At 34.8% G+C, this 23,948-nt stretch overlaps 1 protein-coding gene across 3 annotated transcripts in view; it reads right to left on the bottom strand.

The window, feature by feature from the left end:
* Nucleotides 1-23,948, bottom strand: part of ATRNL1 (attractin like 1) — a 730,944-nt gene that overhangs the window by 657,647 nt on the left and 49,349 nt on the right. For all 3 annotated transcript variants that reach the window (XM_046649411.1, XM_046649419.1, XM_046649424.1), the window contains exons 6-8: nucleotides 13,930-14,104; nucleotides 9,321-9,408; nucleotides 4,241-4,496 (exon numbers count right to left, since the gene is read on the bottom strand). In XM_046649411.1, the coding sequence (XP_046505367.1) occupies nucleotides 4,241-4,496; nucleotides 9,321-9,408; nucleotides 13,930-14,104 (519 nt within the window). The remainder of the gene's footprint in view (nucleotides 1-4,240; nucleotides 4,497-9,320; nucleotides 9,409-13,929; nucleotides 14,105-23,948) is intronic.

Raw genomic sequence — 23,948 nt, 5'->3', positions numbered from 1 at the left:
AAAAATCAAACCAAAAATACCCTGTTGAGGGGCCGGCCCCGTGGCTGAGTGGTTAAGTTCCCACGCTCCGCTTTGGCGGCCCAGGGTTTCACCAGTTCGGATCCTGGGCGCAGACATGGCACTGCTCATCAGGCCATGCTGAGGCGGCATCCCACATAGTACAACCAGAGGCACTCACAACTCGAATATACAACTATGTACTGGGGGACTTTGGGGCAAAGAAGAAGAAGAAAAAAAAGAAGAAGAAGATTGGCAACAGACGTTAGCTCAGGTGCCAATCTTTAAAAAAAAGAAAAATACCCTGTTGATAAATTTATTTATAAATAGTATTTTGGTTATAGAATAAGCCAAAAGAAACTCTACAGAAATAGTCAAAAATTTACCAAAACTACAATTGACATTCTGTAATCAAATTATTCCAAATGAAAGCAACAATCTACCAGCCAATGAATTTTATCCGTTAACAACCTGTATCAACATTTACCACTCATAGAAGATTAGAATAAGTCTGTTGTGCCTTCCTAGCCATCCCTGGAAAACATCACCACCATCATGTCTCATGGCTGAATGAGACCATCCTTCAAGAAAGGGAAACATGAAAAGAGTAAAATACATTCTGTGAACCACACAACTATATTCAGTGAGGAGGTGGGGTAGGGAGGGCATGAACCAATCAGCTGTCCCACAGATTTGGTTTTAACGGCCAATACTGAAGGCAAGCCCATGTAGGTATTGGATCAGGGAGCTTCTATACAAAATAAGGATCCCTGGGGGTTATACCCTCAATGAAAAGGTGAGTTTTTGTTTACTCCACTCTGCAAAGGCAAAAGGAAAATGTCTATTTCAGCCTTGGTTCTACGTGGAGGAAAAAAAAGTCTCCTCTGGGAACTTTTGGTCACAGACTAGACATCATGCGACTTTGGGGCATGAATTCATCCTACATAAAAGGTCCAAAAAAACCACACGCCAAAATTTTAATTTAATTTGAACCAGGGTTGCTAGGCCCTCAGAAGCGCGCGCACTCTCTCTCTAGAGCAAGGGTAGACAGGCTAAGACCCCACAGCTAAATCTGGAGCAAAGCTATACTCATTTGTTTACGTATTGTCTGTGGCACTTTCACGCCACAACAGCAGAGTTGGTGAGTTGTGAGAGAGAGCATACGGCCCACAAAGCCTAAAATATTTACTATCCGGCCCTTTATGGAAAAGATTGTGGAACCCCAGCATAAAATACTGATAATAATTTCAAATGTGTTTGAAACAAAACAAGATGAATTAAAGCAGCAGAAAACAGTAGCCTGTAAACTGGAGGTTGATCAAAGAGCGTAAGTACTAGTTAACTTTAGACTTAGTTAAGTATTCATTTTAAAACTTCAAAAAGTCAAAACCTATGTTTCAAGTACAAGCATGGTGACAGTTTAATTCTGAATCTTCCCATAGAAAACAATAAGGAAAACGTGGGGGGGAAGTGGAAGAAAAAGAAAACTAAATTTCTGGAGAAACTGGGAATTAAAAAAAGCCACAAACTCCAAATCAGGCAAGAATATGCAAAAAGTGAAACCAAGAGAGCCAGACAGAGAAACTACATGAATGCAGAAAGGAGGACGAGAAACAAGGAGTATGCAAGAAGCCTAATGGAGGCAGGTCTCGATAACCACCACACTCAATTCCTACAAAAAATTGGGCCTCATCTCCCTGAACATAAGAAGAGCTATGATTAAAAACAAAAAGAAAAGACAACACAGTGACTTTAAAAACTGTAAAACACATACAGAAAACGTACAAAATCTAGATGGGATCAGAAAGCAAAGTCTAACTTCTCTTGTGTACGAGAGATAAATTTAAAACAAAGTGATTCTGAAAGATTAACAATAAAGAGATGGACAAAATTATACCAGGAAAATATTGACCTCCACCCCAAAAAAACACCAAGAGCCATAATATTAATATCAGACAAGGCAGAAATCAAGTCAAAAAACATTAAACAAGCAAAGCACTTTATAGCATTAAAAGATATAATTCACAATAAAGATATAACAGTTATGAATATCCATAATAGCAACTCCCATAAAGCATAAATTCCAGAATACACAAGGAGAAATAGGCAAAAATAAACTAATATTTTTAGACTTTAATTAATTTTCAAAGCATGATAAAGTACAAGAAATAATAAGGAACAAAAGACCTAAACAGTATAATCAATAAAGTAGATTTGATATATATATATATATATATCAAACACCATATCTTGATATTATAGGATCTGTCTCCTTTTCAAGTGCCTATAGATAATTTATAAAGATTGGGCTGCAAAGAAAATCTCAATAAATTACAAAACATAGAAAGAATACCTACAACACTCCCTGAACACTATAATAAAAACAAAAATTAATCACGAAATCAAAAAACAAAACAACCTTTCTATATAAAACATTTTTATCTCTTGTTCAAACAACTCTTAGGCCCCTCTGAAAAACCAGAATGACTCAGCTACATTTGCTCCAAACTGTCATGAGTTTGTTATGACAATAATGTACATAAGCAGGCTTATTCAATGGAGCCTTGCTTATTAACCAGTGCACTCCAAAATGTTCCCATCAGCAGAAGTTCTCCTTAGATTACTTCTATTTTCTCAGTAAAATAAGAAGTAAGCTCATCAGCTGAGAGTAACGATGGAGAAGGAAGTGTTGGGAGTTTGAAGAGAGGAGAATATATGAAACAGTCATCTTGGAGAGCTGGAAGAGAGATTGGTGATTATGAACTTAAAGCTGGATAAGGTTAGAAGTATGGACAAGAGAGTGAGAGAGAATGAAAAACTGACAGGAGGCTCAATGGACTAAAGGCTCTGGTAAGTCTGAAGCATTATCAGAGTTTGGGTACTAGAAGAAGTAAGCTGGAAAAATCAGTGGCACTTGAAGAGTAAGATACTTGAACTGGAAATTAGTGATTCATTGCAGGCACATAAGGTGAAGAATATGACAATGGGAGAGAGTGACTCAAGTAGGATGGAAAATAAGATGTTTGGAAGAGAGATCAAGAAACGAGAGGTCAGGTATTTGAAGAAGTGTTTTCTAAGTAGATACTGAAATCATCAAAACATCTGGTTAATGTATGTGGGAAATAGTGACAGTGAGCCAGAAGCTATATTCTTCAAAGAATAAAACACAGCGATCTGAGGAGAAAGAGAAGAGTCCAAGAAGGAGAAGCAATAAGTGGTTTGGTATGATGACATAAGATTCAAAGCTGAGTGATTTAAAGGAGGAAGGAAGGAAAACAGAGTGGAAATGGCAATAAGAAGCAAGAAGGATCCATATCCCATTTTCAGCCCAGCTGTACTGGGATATGGAAAAGAAACCGATCACTTGAAAGGACTGCAGGGGAGACAGTGGAGTATTCAGAAGGCCAGTCTTCCTCCGAGCACACAAGCACTCTCTTGTTGCTGCTAAGGGTGATCTGTGAGTGAGTCTCCTCACTAAGACTGCACAAGGACTCCAAACAGTTGTACATAGTTGTCTATACACAAAAGAGACAAACACTTGAGTTCATAATTTGGCCAGAGCCAGAAACGGAGTATGTTCCTGAATCTAAATAGCAACCACAGGTTATATATGTTTGTAGCAAATTTAAAAAAAAAAAAAAGCTTACAACTGTTTGAAAATGTCATAAATAATTTTTAAAAAATGAACTACCAGAAAACAAAGAAGAGGATTTAAGACTACAGTACAGAAAGTCACGTGTAGATTGCCCCGGTCACCTTCACACACAGATAATAATCTCTTATAGAAGTCAACAGACTATCCTTGGGAAGCTTACTTTAAAAGAGTAGTACATACACAGAGATGTTGAAATAAGATTAGGAACAGAACTCTGGAAAATGAAAAATCCTGTAGTCATGGAATGCATAGTAAAGAGATTGGGTTAGTTTTAGCTGTTGGTTCATAAGTAAAATCCAAAGAAACAGCACCATCTATTGGAATTTAAAAATATTCTCAATTCTTTGAAAAATGTGACTAGTATGCAATATTTCGCCACATTTGGCTAAGAAGATAAACTTAAATATTAAAGGACAAAATCTAACAAAATCAAAAAGCTTATATTAAAAAGTATTAATTCTTGGTTTATAATTTTGATGTCAAATAATTCCACATTTGACTAAATTTATATGAAGATTTTATTAAACATAAAAATATTCTCAACCAAGAAAGAAAAGAGTATAAAGTTACATTTTCAAAGTAACTCACAGATATGGTATTCCTGAATGCTGCTTGTATAACCATATATTGCAGAATATCCAAATATTATGATCATGACAACATCTCTACTATCCAACTCCATAATATGTGCTGAATGTCCCTCCACAGCATACTGCTGACCATGTCCAAGCACAGTAGGAGATTTTGTACTCCATGACTGACTATGTATGTTAAAAATCCATAATTCATCTGTGACATTGCCATCATTTGTTTCAATTCTGCCTCCATACATATAGATGTTTTCCTGTAAATTAAAAACATATATTAATAAACAAAATAGTTATTTCTTAGCAATATAAAGTAATTAAAAATAAGGCTAACTTAAACATTAAATTTTAGTAATTGCTCACAACACGCCTAATACATAGTCCTATTTGTAAAAAGTCAAATGGGAACACATGAGTAATGATAATTAACGTTTTTACTTACAAGAAGAGGGGGAAAAAAATCCATGCTTTCAAAAAGTTACTTTAAAATATTTTATTTAAAACATTCATACAGTCAATTAACTATACTTTTTTTATCCTAGTAGTTGAGTCTCCAGTTGTTATATTTAAATTTTACCATCTAGGTATACTGTTTTGTGCTATTCCCAGTCATTCATTGTTTTCATCAAGAACTGTTCACCAAAAAGGCAGACGACATTTGTGTGTTATGTGGAGTACATTTTTATTACCATTTCTCATGCCTCTGGGCAGATATTTTATAGCACTTATAAATTATACAAATGATTTCAATCACATATGATTGAAACAAATGACACATGAATGATATAAATCATTACTATTTCAACAACGTAGGAATAGAAAGGAATTTCTTCAACCTAATAAAGAGCATCTAAGAAAAACACACAGCTAATGTTATACTTAATGGTGAAAGACTAGATCTTTCCCACTAAGGTCAGGATCAAGACAAAGACACCTGCTTTTGCCACTTCAACACTGTACTCAAGGTTTTAGCCAGAGAAAATAGGCAAAAACTAAATAAAGGCATCCAGATCGGAAAAGAAGTAAAATATTTCTATTTGTAGACGATACGAATTTTATACAGACCTGCCTAAGAAATCCAAGAAAAGAAAAAAAACAAGTACAGCTAATAAAATGAGTTCAGCAACATTGCAGAATATAAGATCACTGTACAAAAAGTCTATTATATTTCTATACACTTGCAACAAACAATCCAAAAATGAAACTAAGTAAACAATTCAACTTACAAAAGCATCAAAAACAGTAAAATACTTAGGGATAAATTTAACAAAAGAAATTCCAAACTTATACTCTGAATACAAAACACTGTTGAAAGAAATTTTAAAAGATCTAAATGAATGGAAAGACATCCCACGTTTATGGGTCAGAAGATTTAATATTGTTAAGATGGCAATACTCTCCAAATTAATCTACAGATTCAAAGCAATCTCAATGAGAATCCCAGATGGCTTCTTTGTAGAAATTGACAAGTTGATTCCAAAATCCACATGGAATTGCAAGGGACCAGAATATCCAAACAATTTTGAAGAAGAAGTATAAAATTGGAGAACTCACACGTCTCGATTTCAAAACTTACTATAAAGCAAAAGTAATCAACAAGCTGTGCTACGGCATAAAGACAGATATATAAATCAAGAGAACTAAGAGTCCAGAAATAAATCCATACATCCATGGCCAACTGATATCCAGGAAGAGTGCCAAGACCATTCTATAGGGAAAGATAGTCTCTTCAACACATGATGCTGAGAAAACTGGATAGCCACATCCAAAAGAATGAACTTGAATCCTTACTGCACACCACATACAAAACTTAACTCAAAATGAATCAAAGATCTAAATATAAAAACAAAAACTATGAAACTCTTAAAAGAAAACATGGGCTAAATCCATGACTTTGGATTTTCAATGGATTCTTAGATATAACACCAAAATCACAAGCAACAAAAGAAAATAAAGATAAATTGGATTTAATCAAATTTAAAAAATTTGTGCTTCAAAAGACACCATCAAGAAAGTGAAAGTTCACAAAATGGAAGAAAATATTTGCAAGTCATACATCTGACAAGGTATTTGTATCTTGAATACATAATGAACTCTTATATCTCAATAATAAAAAAACAAATAATTTCAAAATGGGCAAAGGACTCAAATAGACATTTCTCCAAAGAAAATACACAGTCAATAAGCACATGCAAAGATACTCAACATCATTAGTCAATAGGAAAATGCAAATCAAAACACAAGATACCACTTCACATCCACTAAGATGGCTATAATCAAAAAGATACTAATGAGTGTTGGAAAGGATGTGTAGAAACTGGAAACCATATATGGCTGGTGGGAATGTAAAATGGTACCACTACTTTGGAAAACAGTCTAGAAGTTCCTCAAAAAAGTTAAATATAGAGTTACTGTTAGCCCTAGCAATTCTAATCCTATGTATACACCCAAGAAAAATGAAAGCGTATGTCCACAAAAACTTATACATGAATGTTCACAGCAGCATTATTCATCATAGCCAAAAGGTGGAAACAACTCAAATGTCCATCAACTAATGAATGGACAAACAAAATATAGTATTATCCATACCACAGAGTATTATTTAGCCGTAAAAATGAAGTACCGATACATGCCACAGCATTCCAGTCAGAAGCCACAAAGTATACAATTTCATTTAACTGAAATGTCCAGAAAACACAAATCTATAGAAACAGGAAGAAGATTCATGATTGCTTGAGGCTGGGAGGATGACGAGGTTTGGGGTGATAGCTAAAGAGTACAGGGTTTCTTTGGGAAATGATGAAAATGTTCTAAAATTGATTACACAACTCTGCAATTTTGCACAAATCTGCAAGAGATGGTCGCACAACTCTGAATATATTAAAAACCATTCAATTGTACACTTTAAATGAGTGAACTGTATAGCATGTCAATTATATCTCAATAAAGTTACAAAAAAATGAAATTAAAAAAACTAAAATAAAACAAACGTATATATATTATATATACCTAGAGATTTTTATTTTATTTTTAAAACATGCATATGCATAGAAAAAAGAAGAGTGATAGTTTATTCTTTATATTACTCCTGTATCTTCCAAATTTTCTTAAGCACACAAAATATACAAATTTTGATTTGAGGGGTCTAGTCACAGACCACAATCTTTGTTGATTCAAAATAAAAACCAGTTAAGTAATCTGTCATTTTAATCATGCTAAATCATAAATCCCACAAGTACATAAAAATAACTGATTACAATGCAATCCCTATCAAAATCCCAATCTTGCAGAAAGAGAAAAATCCATCCTAAAATTCATATGGATTCTTAATGTACCCTGAATAGGAAAACAAACTTGAAAAACAAGACCAAAGGTGGAGGTCTCACACTTCCTCGTTTCAAAACTTTCTACACAACCACAGTAATACAAACAGTATGGCACTGGCCTAAACACCAACACAGAACAAAGGAATAAAGAGCCAAGAAATAAACTCTCACACATGTGGTCAAAGGATTTTCAACAAGGGTCCCGAGACCACTCAATGGGGAAAAGACAGACTTTTTAACAAATGGTGCTGGGGAAACTGAATATCCACATGTAAAAGAACAAAAGTGGACCCTTACCTTTCACCATAAACAAAAATTAACTCAAAATGGACTAGACCTAAACATAAGAACTAAAACTTTAAAACTCTTAAAAGAAAACACAGGCAAAGTCTCTATGACACTGGATTTGGCAATAATTTCTTGGATATGAAACCAAAATCACAGGTGACAAAAGAAATAATAGATAAATTGGATGATGTCAAAATTAAAAACTTTCGCACATCAAAGGACACTATCAACAGAGTGAAAAAACAGCCCACAGATGGGAGAAAACATTTGCAAATCATCTATCTGATTTGGGGTTAACATCCAGAATATATAAAGAATTCCTACAACTCAACAACAAAAAAACAAAAGACTTGACTGAAAAATGGGCAAAGGACTTGAATACACGTTCCTCCACAGAAGGCATAAAAATAGTCAACAAGCACTTGAAAAGATGTTCAACGTCACTAATCATTAAGGAAACACAAATCAAAACCACAATAAGATACTGCTTCACACCTATAGGATGGCTATTATCAATAAACCAGAAAATAACAAGTGTTGACAAGGATGTGGAAGATCTGGTACCCTTGTATACTGTTGGTGTGAAGGCAAAATGGTACAGCTACCATGGAAAATAATATGGCAATTCCTCAAAAAATTAAAAATAGAATTACCATATAATCTACTTCTGGCAATCTACCCAAAAGAATTGAAAGCAAGGACTTGAACAGGTATTTGCATATGCATGTTCATAGCAGCATTATTCACCATAGCCAAAACGGTGAAAGCAACCCAAGTGTCTATCGGTGGATGACTGGATAAAGAAAATGTGGTATATACACACAACGGAATATTATTCAGGCCTAAAAAGGAAGGAAATTCTGACATATGCTACAACATGGACGAACCTGGGGACATTATGCTAACTGAAATAAGCTACTCGTTAAAGGACAAATACTGTATGATTCCACTTATATGAGGTACCTAGAGTAGACAAACTCACAGAGACAGAAGGTAGAGTGGTGATTGCCAGGGTCAGCTGAAGTGAGGAATGGGGAGTTATTGTTTAACGAGTATAGAACTTCAGTTTTGCAAGATGAAAAAAGGTCTGGAGATAAGGTAGTAATGATTGCGTAACAACTGAATATACTTAATGTTACTGAACTCTACACTTAAAAATGTTTAAAATGGTAAATTCTATGTCATGTATATTTACCACAATTTAAAAGAAAGTAATTGACCTGATGACCAGGTATAAAGCTAATGACAAAAACTCAATCTTCATTTCTTCTCATGTTCAATGGAGGATTGTACTAAAATGCATTTTTTTACTAAAATAGGACATGAGTCTGTGATATCTCAAGTTATTGTGACCCAAATAATCTTTTGTTCCTATTAGTGTTTGAAATAAATCTGAGATTTAGTACTTTTTTCTCTAAGGTAAACTAAAAAAGAAAATGATTAAAATTTAAAAAGCAGGATTCATACCTCATACAAAGCAAGAGAGTGTCCATATCTCTGGAGAGGTCCCCTTGACAGAGTTCCTACATTCCATATACTGCTTTCTAAATTATAACTAAAAGCAAGAAAAGAAAATAACTTCATAAACTAAGATTCATTTTCAGTTTCTTAATTTGCATATGCTTTCTTCACTTGTATTCAACTATTCATTAAATTTAAAAACAATTAGGGGCTGAATGGTTAAGTTCGCTCGCTCTGCTTTGGCGGCCCAGGGTTTCACCGGTTCAGATCCTGGGCACAGATAGGGCACTGCTCATCAAGCCATGCTGAGGTGGCATCCCACATGCCACAACTAGAAGGACCCACAACTAAAAGTACACAACTATGTACAGGGGTGCTTTGGGGAGAAAAAGGAAAAACAAAATCTTTAAAAAACAAAACAAACAACACTTAGAATAAACTCATAATTTCACGTACCATATTAAAAATTTTTCATAAAGACTCATACCTACTCTAAATTAGGATTCAATCACCTGAATGTACAACATACATTAACTTGACTAGGCTATTTATCACTGGAATTAATTTTTTCAATTGCCTTTAATAATTTCAACCCATTGATTAGCCCAAACAATAGTGAGTTGTTCTGCATTTTTAAATTGTTTTAAAAAGCAAGCTTTTTCTTTTGGAAATAAATGAAAATTCTCTCCATTTTTACCATAGCCATTTGCTTTATGTATTCATTTTTATTCTGTTACACACACTTAGCTTAGCATTATATAAGTCAACCAAGAATTTATGTATTTCACATGTGCATACATAGCTTGTTTACGAATCACTTTTTTGAGATTGTGCAAAATGAATCTAGTAAGAGAAGCTTCGGTAAAAACAAGGTACTATTGGATTACAGGATACAAAAAGAAAATTAATATTTGTTCTAGTAATCTAAAAATACACATATGAAAACAGAAGTTCCAAACTATGGATCTCAAAGGCTTATCTAACAGCATTCCCGTTCAGCTGTCATTATCACACTCTGCACTCAAATCTCAATTTGCCAAAACATACAAAAGGAAGCACCAGCCAAGAACTGACTAGAACCTTGTTTAAGAAGCTCTCTATCAATTATTTCCTCTTTTCTCTTTCTTTCTCCAACTCATCAGGAAAGGCAAGGAAGCTCCCTTCACAAAAAAAAAAAAAGGGCTACCAAAAACTGTTTTCAGTACTATGTTTAACTTATTTCGTACCTTGGAGTTACAGGATACACGTGTATGATACAGCTGAGAAAATATAATCAACCAGAACACAGCTTCCCCAGGTCTGCACCGCCACATCTACCTACCTACCAGCATCCGCACCCAACACACTGCTTTCCACCAAGTTACCATAAATTAGAGCTCAGCAAACTGTTTCTGTAAAGAGCCAGATAGTAAATCTTTTAGGCTTTGGGGACCACCTTGGTCTTACACATTTTTCTTTCTTTTTTACAGCCCATTAAAAATGCAAAAACCCTTTTTAGTTCCTGGGCCCTCTGGCCCTACTCTGCCGTTTGCTGACTCCTGCTATAAATAAACTACTGTTCTCCTTGTGCACTAGATCTCACAACACTCCAGCAGCTCTCTCATCTATTTCCTTCTCACCATTTTTTTGGTCTTACTAGATAAGGGTCATCAGCATACGAACATGGTGTTTTTTTCTCCATTTATTTAAAAAAAAAAATTTCTCCTGACCTCACTACTTCCCCTTCAAGCTACCGCCCCATTTTGTTACTGTCCCATTTCTTTATTGCCCCTCCCTGCACCTTTCCATTCTCTCTTAAACTAAATCCAGTCAGGCTTTTAACAACAATGCTCCAGCAAAAGTGCTTTTGTTAAGAACAACTTCCTCATGCTAAATCCATGGGCACTTTTCAGTCCTCATTTTCCTTGACCTGGTTAATCATTAGCATTTGACACTGTTAATCAATCCTTGCTCCTCATATAGTCTCTTCCCTTGCCCTCAAAGACACCACACTCTTTTGGTTTTCCTTTCTCACTGGTCATTCCATTTCAGTCTCCTTTGCTGGTTTCTCCTCTTCTCCCCAATCTCCTAGTGACATGGTGCCTCATCTCAGTTCTTGGTCCTCCTCTCTATCTAGAACCCATTCCCATGATAATCTCATCCTACCTCAGTCCCTGTTTCTACTCGTCCTCCCAGTCCCAGTATATTTTCCACAGAGTAGGCCTAGTGACTCTTTTTAAAATGTAAGTCAAAGCATGCTCAAACGCTCCAATGACCCCCGAAAGATCTACAACACCTTCCATGATTTGTCTCCCTCCCCCATTATCCCTCTAATTTCATGCTTCCCTCTCATCTATTCCATGCAAGTCGCACGGGCCTCCTGCTGCTTCTTGAACTTTCCAAGTAGTACCTCCTACCTTAAGGCTTTTGTCTGGCTGTTTTCTCTGCCTCCAGATTAACTGCACTGCCAATGCTTAACCTCCTTCAAGCATTTGCTCAGTTTTCACCTTTCCCGCGAGGCCTACCTTGACCACTACACTTATAAGGCCAACTCCCTTCTCTTTGGCACTCCTGATTTGCTTATCCCTGCTATCTATCTCGCTATCTATCTATCTTTAAATATGCATACAGGTGAATACATGTAATTTACTTGTAATCTTCTTATTTACTGTGGTAACCAAGGCTTTTTCCAATTGCCTTGTCTTTCCTCACTAACTCCACAAAGACAGGGACATTTATTATGTCCACCGATATATCCCAAGTATCAAGCACACAGTAAGTGTTCAAAACAGTTCACTCTGCCCATGCATACATGTTAATATTCACTAATGTCAATGTATATATGTTCTGTGAAATATTCTCTAATTTAATAGACACTAATACAGAACTTTTATTTACTGAATAATTCTGTCTTAATAATGTAACATCTACACCTCAATTAAATTCTACTATAGAAGATAAATCAACTTATGACTGACACTATCACTTCTAAATGCTATTTAAATATCCTTACCTACAATTGAACTACATTTAGAATAACAAAAAAATATTCTCTAACCTGTGAAAACAGCAACAAAGTTACTTCTAATCTGCTACCTCATAGTTTATAACAAAACTAAATAAATAAATACTGCAACCAAAAGAAACAGGTTTTAGACAAAACAAAAGTTAAACTATCTGGTTCAATGGAAAATATCTAAGTTTAGGAGAATATCAAGTAATATTCATCACTTAATTTTAAATATGCTATTGAACTTAGAGCACAAATTTTTAAGATTTCCATGTTTCCTTGACAATTATACTCTTTGTCTCTACTTTGCAAATATCACAACTTAATCCAAAGCTCTACTCTATTTTCACAGGCTTTTCATTTTCATTAATCATAGTTAATTTCTGTTTACACATTTAAATCTCATTATTTCTTCAAGTTCTTTTCAAATCTTAAATCATTTTAACCCCATCAACTCTCTTTCAATTCTTTCTGCTGTATCTTATCCTAGATATATTGTTATAGAATTCTAACTGTTCACCTAAATATTTACCTAAAACTCTTCATCCCTCTCTCCAGAATTTATTTTATCTTATACTTTAATTCTAGTCATATCTCTTCTTATACACAGTAGAATTTTTTAAATCCCCAAGAATAACAAGGGATTTTCAGCGGGCAGGATTGCCAGATAAAATACAGGATGCTCAGTTAAATTTGAATTTCAGGTAAACAACAAATAATTTTTTAGTTTAAATATGATCCATGCAATATTTAGGACAAAACCAAAAAATATATATATATATATTGCAAGGGGCCTATTTGTATTAAAAAATTATTCACTGTTTATCTGAAATTCAAGTTTAACTGAGTGTCCTGTACATGTACCTGCTAAATCTAGCAATCCTATTTGGTACACACCATTATGGTATATTGTCCAGTCAGTTCTGATTGGTTGATGCCCAAGTTGTACCAGTTACTACATATTATTAATATTATCCCTGAAAACAACATTGATAAATTATTCTTATTTCCGCCTTTATTCTGTTATTGAATGGTTCATAAAATACTACCACCCTGATGGAAAAAAAATCAGATAAAGCTGGTATACAGGCGATTTCCCTTATCCTCCAATCATGCAGAGGACAATCTCCATTGAGCCAACAGTAGATGCTATCTATTTTATAATACTGGCACTTTCTAACAAAAGCTTGTAAAGTAAATACAAAGTAAAAGTTCAGGTAAATGAAAACTTACAGAACAAATTGAGAGTATTTTTATATAAGCAATTACACTTCAAATTGAAAAAATAAGAGGTAGCAAGATTCACAATGACCAATACAGGCATGGCCTGCACTTATTTGAAATTAATATTTTCTCACTCAGAATACATTGAAAGCACTCTAGAACGGTAATGAAATTCCTACACAAAACAAAGCTATATGCACAATGACAAATAATTAACTACAGATATATTGAGTTCATATATTCTCAAATAAGTCCCACGTAGCAAATAGGTACTATCACAAAAATAATCATTCATAAATTTGGACAGCAATAAAATAAGACACTAAGGATAGCCTTATTACCAAAAAAATCCAGCTTAAAAAAGTAGATTTTGAAAATTTTAAAAAACCAAAAAATACTTACTTCAGGACCATTTGAAAAGAACTGTAGTTAAAAGAATATCCACCAATCACCCACATAAATTTCCCATGTAAAACTGCTTTATGGGAAGCCCGACCTACAGAAGGACTGAAGGGTTTAACATTTGGCAGAATCCAGTAAGATTCAGTAGAAGGAACATTCAAAGAACAATCAGGACCTATTTAAAAAAAAAAAATCAAACAACACAATGCATTAAACAAAGACCTTAGATTATAGAAAAAGAATATGCAGATTAAGAGAACTTAAGAATTCAATGCTCATCATATTAACACATGTAATTAATGGGCATAATAAATAGTCTGAAATATAGCTTATAGGGAAAATTCTAACAGCAAATATAATTCCTACAGGGGAAAAAAAAGTATACACTCAATCAGACTTGGATACGTTCAAATAAATATAACAATCTAAAAGAATTATTTAAATAACATAAAATTTCAGATTTACTTTAGTATGCTACTAGAATGTTAGAATGGAAAACAATGTACTCAAATCCAAGTTCTGTCACTTACTAGAAGTGTGACCTTGGGCAAGTCTGTTTACCTCTCCAATCATCAAGCCTTTATCTATAAAATAGAAATAACAATCTATCCCTTAAGGGTTATTATGAATATTTAATTTTTTAAGACAGCGGAAATGACAGCATTTGTAAATTGCAAACTATTAAACAAATATAAAAACAAAAATTACATTTTTTCTTAGGATCATTAAGAACAACCAAAATTGGCATCAGCAGGGAGGTTTATAATCCTTAAACATAAAAAATTATTCTGCATAGTAAAACAAAAATTATTAATTAGTGTAGGACAACTTAAATACTCTAAGTTGAAAACATTGCCTTTTCTTATCTATATTCATGATGTTACTCCTGAGTCTTGGTTATCTCATCTGTAAACTGTAGGAGACCATCCTAGATCATTGCTTCTCAAATTTAAGTAATGGGAGGAATGCTCCTAAAGGAAATACATTTTCATCAAACTTAAGGACTCATAAATTATTTTAATTCTAATGACACTAAAATATGTGCAATTAGGCAGCACTCTAGATTATCTCCTTGATAACGACACCATCTTTTGAATCAGATATAGAAAACTTCACTATTTCTGAGTGAAAAGACTGTGAACTATTCCTTGGTAATCAAAGAAATCAAAGGAACATGCTGATTTTACAAAAAACTAATTTTAACTACAATTCTAAATCACTTAGAACTCATTTAACTCAGGTAGGTAAACAACAACCCATGAGCAAAATCTAGCCCACTACCAGTTTTTGTAAATAAAGTTTTATTAGAACACAGATGCTCATTCATTTAAATATTGTGTACGGCTGCTTTTGCACTGTAACAGCAGAGCTGACTAGTTGCAACAGAAATCATATGATCTGCAAAGCCAAAAAATTTACTTACATGGCCTTTTACAGAAAAGTTTGCCAACCTCTAATTTAACTGAAGAGAAATGAGATCGTATAGACATTACATATAAATAATATAGCTACTGGTATGAATTTTGTATCTTGTTTTCTTTTTTTTTTTTAAAGATTGGCACCTGAGCTAACATCTGTTGCCAATCTTCTTTTTTTTTCCTTCTTCTTCTTCTCCCCAAAGCCCCCTGGTACATAGTTGTATATTCTAGTTGTGAGTTCCCCTGGCTGTGCCATGTGGGACACCACCTCAGCATGGCCTGGATCCGACCCAGAGAAACTCTGGGCTGCAGAAGAGGAGCAGGTGAACATAACCACTCGGCCATGGACACAGCCCCTGTATCTTGTTTTCTTAAAGAGAAAATGTAGACTGTGGAAATTAATAAAAGAATCTTAACTAAACTAGAGTTGGGAAAGCCTGTAGAGGGAACTCCCATACCCTATCACATATCATCAATTACAAACAGGAAGAGACCTACGCTTGGGTCTTCCACAGGAAGTAAAACTACTTTACCACTGAAGGAAGACTTCTCTCCCTACTCAGCAACAGCCCAGCCAATGAGAAGTGCTACAGCTCAGCCAATCAGAAGCCACTGTCACCCTGAACTGTTCCTTTCCCCCCATGGACTTTCCTTTAGAACAGCCCCTTCCTACTCCCTCCTTTTCTCTATAAAAACAGCTCCCCTGCTTTGTTTTCCAGATTTGCCTGTGGTTTGCCACAGCACGCACATCCTGAACGGCAGTTCTGCTGGTTATTCCTGAATAAACTCATTTTGAGGGCAAAACAGGTGAATTTGCTTTTTAAGCTGACAAGATTTATTTTAAATCATTTAAGTCAGGAATAATAAAGCAAATAGGGTAAAATGTTAACAATAGGTGAATCTGTAAAGGGCATTCAGATATTCTTTGCACTATTCTTATTCTTGCAACTTTTGTATAAATTTGAAATTCTTTCTAAATAAAAAGTTAAAAACAGTCTACCACCTAAAGGCAAAGAGTTGAAAGCAGTCAAATAATATCTGGGTATTACTTGGCAAAGCGTTTGATAAGGAATAATGGCATGTAAAACTCTTCAAAAAGTCAGGAATATATTTAAATCAGTAATATGTTTCTACTGCACTAACACAAAATATTTTAGAGCAAGTTTGTGGTAGGCTGAATAATTGCCCCCAAAGATATCCAGGTCCTAATCACTGGAACCTATGAATGTTACCTTACCTGGCAAAAGAGACTTTGTGGATATGATTAAATTAAGGATCCTGAGCTGGGTAGTTTACCCTGGATTATGCAAGTGGGCTCTACATGTAATCACAAGTGTCCTTACAAGAGAGGGAGATCTGACTACAGAGGAAGAAAGTACTATGACTACTGAAGCAAGCTGCTGTGCTGCAAGCTTTGAAGATGGAAGATGGGAAAAGAGGCTAAGGAATGTAGGAACTGCAGCTCTAGGAGGCAGAAAAGTCAAGGAAACGGATTTTTTCCTAAAGCCTCTAGAGGGAGCGTGGCCCTGCCACCACCTTCATTTCAGCCCAGGGAAACCAGCTTCCGACTTCTAACCTGCAGAATGGTAAGGGATTAATAAATGTGTGCTGTTCTAAGACACCAAGTTGGTAGTAATTTGTTAGAGCGGTTATAGGAAGATAGTACTAATCACTAAATTTATTAACTTAATTAATTTATTTGAACTAAATACTATGTTTAATACAGAAAACCAGGGTCTAGAGATTTTCAATTTTACTCTGTAATCTAAAATACCTAATTTCTACACAAAAGAAAATAGCAGTCAAAATTCTTCCTATCTTTTTTACTACCATACTTTATGTAACTTCTAGTAATTATTAGAAGGAATGGTATATAGCCAAACTCTACAGATGGTCTTTATCTTACTCTAAATTAGTAAGTTTATAAATAGAATGAAAGATCTATGAATACGACTTAAAAATTTAATGAAAATTAGATGTCAATTTGTAGCTTTCTAGATTCTATAACTAAAATGACTAGAAATGTAAATCTATCAATATTAATTTAAAACACAAATAACTATAAAGAATACCTTACACACACAAAGGCTTCATCTATTAAAAATCTAATATTGATATCTACATTTATGGCCATCTAAGACTCCCTTTTTATAAAAATAAGTCCATGAAAAATCTTCTATCACTTCATAATCTGGCCCCTCATGTAACATTTCTGCATAACTTCTCTCAATATGGGACTCTCCTCAAGGTAAGCAGATCTCAGATGTCTCGAAAAGGATCTAATAAACTAATTCACATTACAGTGGGTTTTCATAAAAACTTAATATGCTACCTTTTCCACAGGTTATGTGTAGTTTAATAATCCAAGTTATGTGTAGTTTAATAATCCAAAGAGCATAAATGAATTTCTAATGCTATAATTTTAGGCATTAGTGACAGGCTGCCAAGAGATTTTTGAGGGGAAAAGGCTGTTATTTAATGATACAGATTAGAACTATACTCTGATCCCTCCCAAATTCACATCTCTGGCCCCACAATCTCTTTTGAATTCCAGGCTCAGAGTCAAACTACCTACGTGACATTTCCGCTTGGATGTCTAGTAATCATCTCAAACTTAACATATCCAAAACTAAAATCTTAATTTCTTGCCCCGAATTTTGCTCATTCACCATCTCATGATCATCTCAGGAAATAGCACTTTCCATTCACCCCTGCTCAGGGCAAAAACCATGGTGCTATTCTTGAGCTTTCTCTCCCCCACACCCCATAGCCAACCCACCAACAAGCTCTGCACTGACATTAAGTGGGTATGCAGAGAGACAGCCTTCCCAATTACTAACGTATGGAAATGTTTCAATGATCACCGGTAAGTAGATGCTGCCTCAAGTAGTCAAGTACCCTACCCGCTTCCCTTCCCAGCTCCCCTAGCTCCTCCTCTGAGATAATCCAGACCCCTCCACAATCAACAACTAAAGGAGTAATGTCTGGCACAGTATGGCTCATCCAGGATCCTGCTCCAGTCCTAAGGCCAGAAACCATTTTGACTGTTTGCTGTCTGTCTGTACCTTACAATTATAAACAGTTTTAAATTCTATCACCCCTACCAGATTCCAACTACTTTCCTAACCCTTCCTTTACAACTACTATCCTAGTCCAAGCCACCATTCACTCTTACCTGGACTATTGCACTAGTCTCCAAACTGGACTCCTTATTTCTATTGCTCTCTTCCCATCATATTCAACTCCTCACAGTGCAACCAGAATGACTAAAAACGCAAATCCACTCTTAGGATTCCTCTACTCAAAATCTTTCAATGATGTCCCATCAGACTTAAAATAAAATGAAAAATCCTTAACAAAGCCTAGGGGATTGGCCTCAGCATACACTTCCTGAATGAATGAATAAATAAATGAATGAATGAATGAATGAATGAATAAATGAAAATAATCTTAGAACTATAAAAGATTATGAGCATGAGCTATAAAGTCGAATCTATCTTTCCTATTTATTAGCTATGACATCTTGGACAAGTTACGGAACTTCTCTAAGCTTCAGTTTAACCATGGAGATTAAACCTAGAATAATATAAGATTCTACGAAAATAAAATGAGATTGTACTTAATATTTAATACTACAATAAAAGCTTCATAATAGCAACCTTATTGTTGTTATTAAGTCAACCCCTTCATTTTATATGCACAGGAGGAAACTAAGTATAATTAAGTCTGCAGGCAAAACAGGTTAATGAGGTCTAGTGTTATTGGATATTATAAATATACATGCCAAGAGAAAAAAGTAAAATTTCAAGTAAAAAATTCCTATAACCACAGGTAAATTGAATTGAGAAATAATGGCAAAGAACAAAATCTAGAATAAAGAAAGTACTACAAAGTTTTGAAAGTCTTTCCAAAGCAATTCTAGACTACTGAATTACATTCCTTCTTCCTTTTCAAAGTTTCCTAATTACTTTGCACTGGAAAAGTATTTCTAAAGGAATCCAGCTCTGAGTTTATAGTGGAAATCAGTACAAAAAGTGTTATTTGCTTTTACACAAATTAAATTTATAAAATAACTTTGCTTCCATAAAGAAGGATAAAGATTTAAAGTCTTCAGGTGAGCAAAACAGCAATCCCCCAAAGGTCCCTCAAATTTATGAACAGATTTATATACTAACTTCTGATGTTTCTAGAAAAACTACAGTTGCTATGTACAAAGACAGAGAATGGAAAATCCAGAAGTAAAATTTCACCTCCCCAACAACGAGGCAGATGAGTTGTTCCTTCTACTGATTAGTATTTTTTTTTTTTTAAAGATTTTATTTTGTTTCCTTTTTTTCCCCAAAGCCCCCCAGTGCACAGCTGTCTATTCTTCGTTGTGGGTCCTTCTAGTTGTGGCATGTGGGACGCTGCCTCAGCGTGGTTTGATGAGCAGTGCCATGTCCGCACCCAGGATTCGAACCAACAAAACACTGGGCCGCCTGCAGCGGAGCGCACGAACTTAACCACTCGGCCACGGGGCCAGCCCCTCTACTGATTAGTATTTTAACAGCAGGCTTTGATTTCTAAAAACAAGAATTAGTCTGAGTAGAGTTTCTCTATATCATTTAAAGCCAGAAAAGAAAGCAAAAAGTGATTTAGTCAAATAAGGGATTTTTCAGGGAAAAAAATTAATCTTTCTTCAGAATTTTAGACTTCTTTTTGATACAGTTTTGGCTCATACCTTTAATTCATATTTGATCTATGCCATCATAAAAAAATATTGATTTTACTACTAAGGTGGTACATATTTAAAGGGCCAAATTTTACTTATTTTCTTTTTGCAACTCTCAATTGAAAACATTAAATAGGGGGCCGGCCCAGTGGCGCAGTGGTTAAGAACACACGTTCTGCTTCAGCGGCCCAGGGTTCACCGGTTTGGATCCCGGGTGCAGACATGGCACCACTTGGCAAAGCCATGCTGTGGTAGGCGTCCCACATATAAAGTAGAGGAAGATGGGCACGGATGTTAGCTCAGGGCCAGTCTTCCTCAGCAAAAAGAGGAGGATTGGCAGCAGTTAGCTCAGGGCTAATCTTCCTCAAAAAAAAAAAAGAAGAAGAAAACATTAAATAAATACTGCTAACTGTGAACTATATCAAATGCAGGTTGTTGAGCTGCATTTCTATAAATAACTCTATACTGCAGTTATCACTTTTGATATTTTAAATCTAATAGAAAAAATATATATATATACACATATATACCCTCTAACAGTATCTCTAGGGTAGTATATCAGTTGAATTTCTTTGGTTGTAAGCCACAGAAACTAATTTTGGCTAACTTAAGGAAAAAATGCGAATTTATTGAAAAAATACTGGGAAATTCAGAGAATTTTAAAAAGAGGCTGAAAAATCAAGCTTATAACATACAAGTATCTGGACTTACCCTCCCATCCAGATTACTCTCAATAAGTGAAAGGCAATTTTCCAAAAAAGCAATTGGATAGCTAATAGGAAAGGGAAACTATGCTGAGAAAGGAGATTTTAAGAGAGGTATATGTAACGTACTGTAACCATTCCAGAAATAGTCTTATGATTTAATATGTGTGCTGAATCTGAAGTTCTCCAATAAAAGGCAAAACAAGATAACATCAACGCAAGAGTCCTATCTTCTAACATCATTAGAAAAAATTTGATTTTATTTCAGTATCCAAAGTATTCTAAACATTTTCTAGGCCCATAAAACCAATCTCCAAAGGCCAGGTGTCAATTTAAGTTTATTTTAAATCTCCACAGCTAATTTGACAATATTTTAATTTTATAGAACAATGAATTGTGTGAGTGGTAATCAAAATACTACATCTGTTCCAAGAATACTTGGCTCTCAGAGCTTAGGTCAATGATGCTATGGCAGTATGAAAAGAAACTGCCCTTCTGTTAGCAAAGATCAGTGGTTTCTAACAGACTGCTTTTGAGTTGTGGAAGACTTACAACAAAGCTTTACAGATTTTGGTTGCGATTAGTTGAAAACGACAAATATGGAGTTAACTAGGATTGAGATCAGGATTTGTTTATCCTACTTATCTAAATCAAAGGCACAAAATAAGTGGTTGTAAATATTTCAACATTAGGTAAGCTTCTATAAGGAAGGAACCTATCTGTCTAGCACAGAATATTCTGTGAACTGTATTGTGACCCACAGCTCAGTCCTTTGTTCTATTCTCTCTACGCTCACCTCCCTGGTGATCTCATCTGATCTCATGGCTTTAAGTATCATCAGGAGTTTCCAACTTAATACTTTCAAGCCAATCACCCCCAAATTTATAGCTACAGTACAGACCTCTCTCCATTAAACTCCAACTGCCTCTTCAACATCTCCTCTAAGACGTCTAAAAAGACATCTCAAACTTAACATACCAAAATCAAACTGATCTTCCTCCTAAAATCTTCCTCATATCAGTTGATGACAACTGCATCTTACTCTAAGGTCAAAAATCTTAAACTCATCTTTGACTCTTCTCTTTCATCCCCATATCCAATGCATCAGCGAATACTATTAACTCTGCTTTAAAATTATATTTAGTATTCAAGCAATTCTTATCCCCTACACTACTACCATCTCTCATCTAGATTATAATTATAGCAGTAGCCTCTTACTTGGTACTCTGCTTCCATAGTCTATCCTCAATATAGAAGTCAATAGGAAACTTTTAAAAACTAAGTCCAATTATGTCAATCTTCTGCTCAAAATTCTTCGATGGCTCCCCATTTCAGTTAGGGGAAAAGTCAAAATCCTTACGATGGCCTACAATGCTAAGGCTTAGCTGATCTAGCTCCATTCTTCACATACCTGCATTACTCCAACAACCCCTTAACCCCATATTCCTAACGATCACCCTTGCTAACTTCTCTGAGCTCACATCTGGCTAATGTCCCCCTCAGTAATTCAATTCCAGGCACACTGGTCCTCAAACACACCAGACATGTTCCTACCTTAGAGCTTTTGCACTGACTGTTCCCTCTACCTGGAATGTTCTTCTCCTAAGTATCTATATGGCTAACTCCCTCACTTGCTCAAGTCTTTGTTCAAACGTCACCTTCTCAATAAGGCCTAACCTGACCATTCTATTTTAAATTCTAACTCTCATCCCCAGATCTATCTATCCCTCTTTCTCAGCTCTATTGTATTTTTCCATTGCACTACCCCTTTCTAATACACCATACTTATACATAAGTTTATTATTTATGGTCTGTCTCTCCTAGCTTGAATGTAAGCTCCAAAGAGATTTTGGTCGTCTTTGTTCCACAACGTATCTAAAGAACCTAGAAGACTGTCGAGCACTCAAAAAATTTTGTTACAAAAATAAATGAATGATTAGTGAATAAGGCTTGTTATACATACATTCTCAATGCTACTTTTATTTTTAAACAGTCAACTTTCAAGTAGGTTAGGAATAAAAACAATGTGATTGGTCTTGCAAAAAGTTGGATCTGCTGTTTTTGTTAGGTGGGGAGAATAAACTAAAAGAGAACAATTCAATCTAATACATTACCTGTCACTTGTCTCTCCACAAAGTTAAATAAAGCAGAGAGACCATGTTCATCATTATTAAATTTCTAAAGGAAAATGTAAGCTATCCTGCGAATTTCTTCAAGGCAAACTGTTCTCTCACATGTACTTCTATGTTATCCTAAAGTAACTAAATATGTCTTAATATGTTATATGACTAACCCAGAAAAAAAAATACTTTAGAATAAAATATTCATGAGTTTGAGTAAAAAGATTTTATATTTTTCTGAAACAAACAAAATTAGCAAGTTTTTACAACTTGAATAACGTCATGGAGTTTAACTGTAAGTTCTGGTAGTCAACACTGCCACCCAATGGCAAATGTTAAAATGTAACACCAAAGGACTGAAACAAATACAAGACAAAGGATCCAAGAACAGTGGGATCTGACCTGGCCTTATAATGTTAATGGGGTGAGGGTATTTTAGGAGGAAGTTCAGAAATAAGACAGGCCTTGAAACAGTAAGGAAGAACATGCAAGAAACTGAAATAAGTCCAAATAAAGTGTGACTTTTAATAAAGATTCAGAGGCACTAAACAAAACTATCAAATTACATGACTTATACATTTAGATATTGTCTTTTAATCGATAATTTAAAGGCTTAAAACAACCAACTCTAAACCTTATACGAGAACTGTGCCTGAAGTGGATTGAAAAGGAATACTGAAAACATAAAGAAAATACTGATGACATTTAAAAGGACTGAACAATAAAACTGAGCAAGATATTCTAGAATAGGAAAAGAACAGGGACAATTTTTAAATGGTTAAGTAATGGTCTTGTTTATAAAAGATGTTAACCTGTTTTCATCTTTATAGAATAAGAAAAAAATGTTTTGTTGTAATTGATTAAGAAAAACATCATATGCTAAAGCCTGCTGGTTTATCTTTTTAACCTAACTCCTACCATCTATGCCACATTGCAAAGTATTTCTGAGTAGACACGAGAGAACTGCTGAGCCCATTCCTTGTCAATTATGACAACAATCTATACTTAAAAATATTTTATGTGGATTTTTTTATTTGTTTGGAAGATTCTAATGACTTGAATCTCC

This window comes from Equus quagga, chromosome 2 (assembly GCF_021613505.1).
Source record: "Equus quagga isolate Etosha38 chromosome 2, UCLA_HA_Equagga_1.0, whole genome shotgun sequence".
NCBI lineage: Eukaryota > Metazoa > Chordata > Mammalia > Perissodactyla > Equidae > Equus > Equus quagga.
The sequence above is the reverse complement of the archived record's forward strand: the minus strand, read 5'-3'. Positions and strand labels throughout refer to the sequence as shown.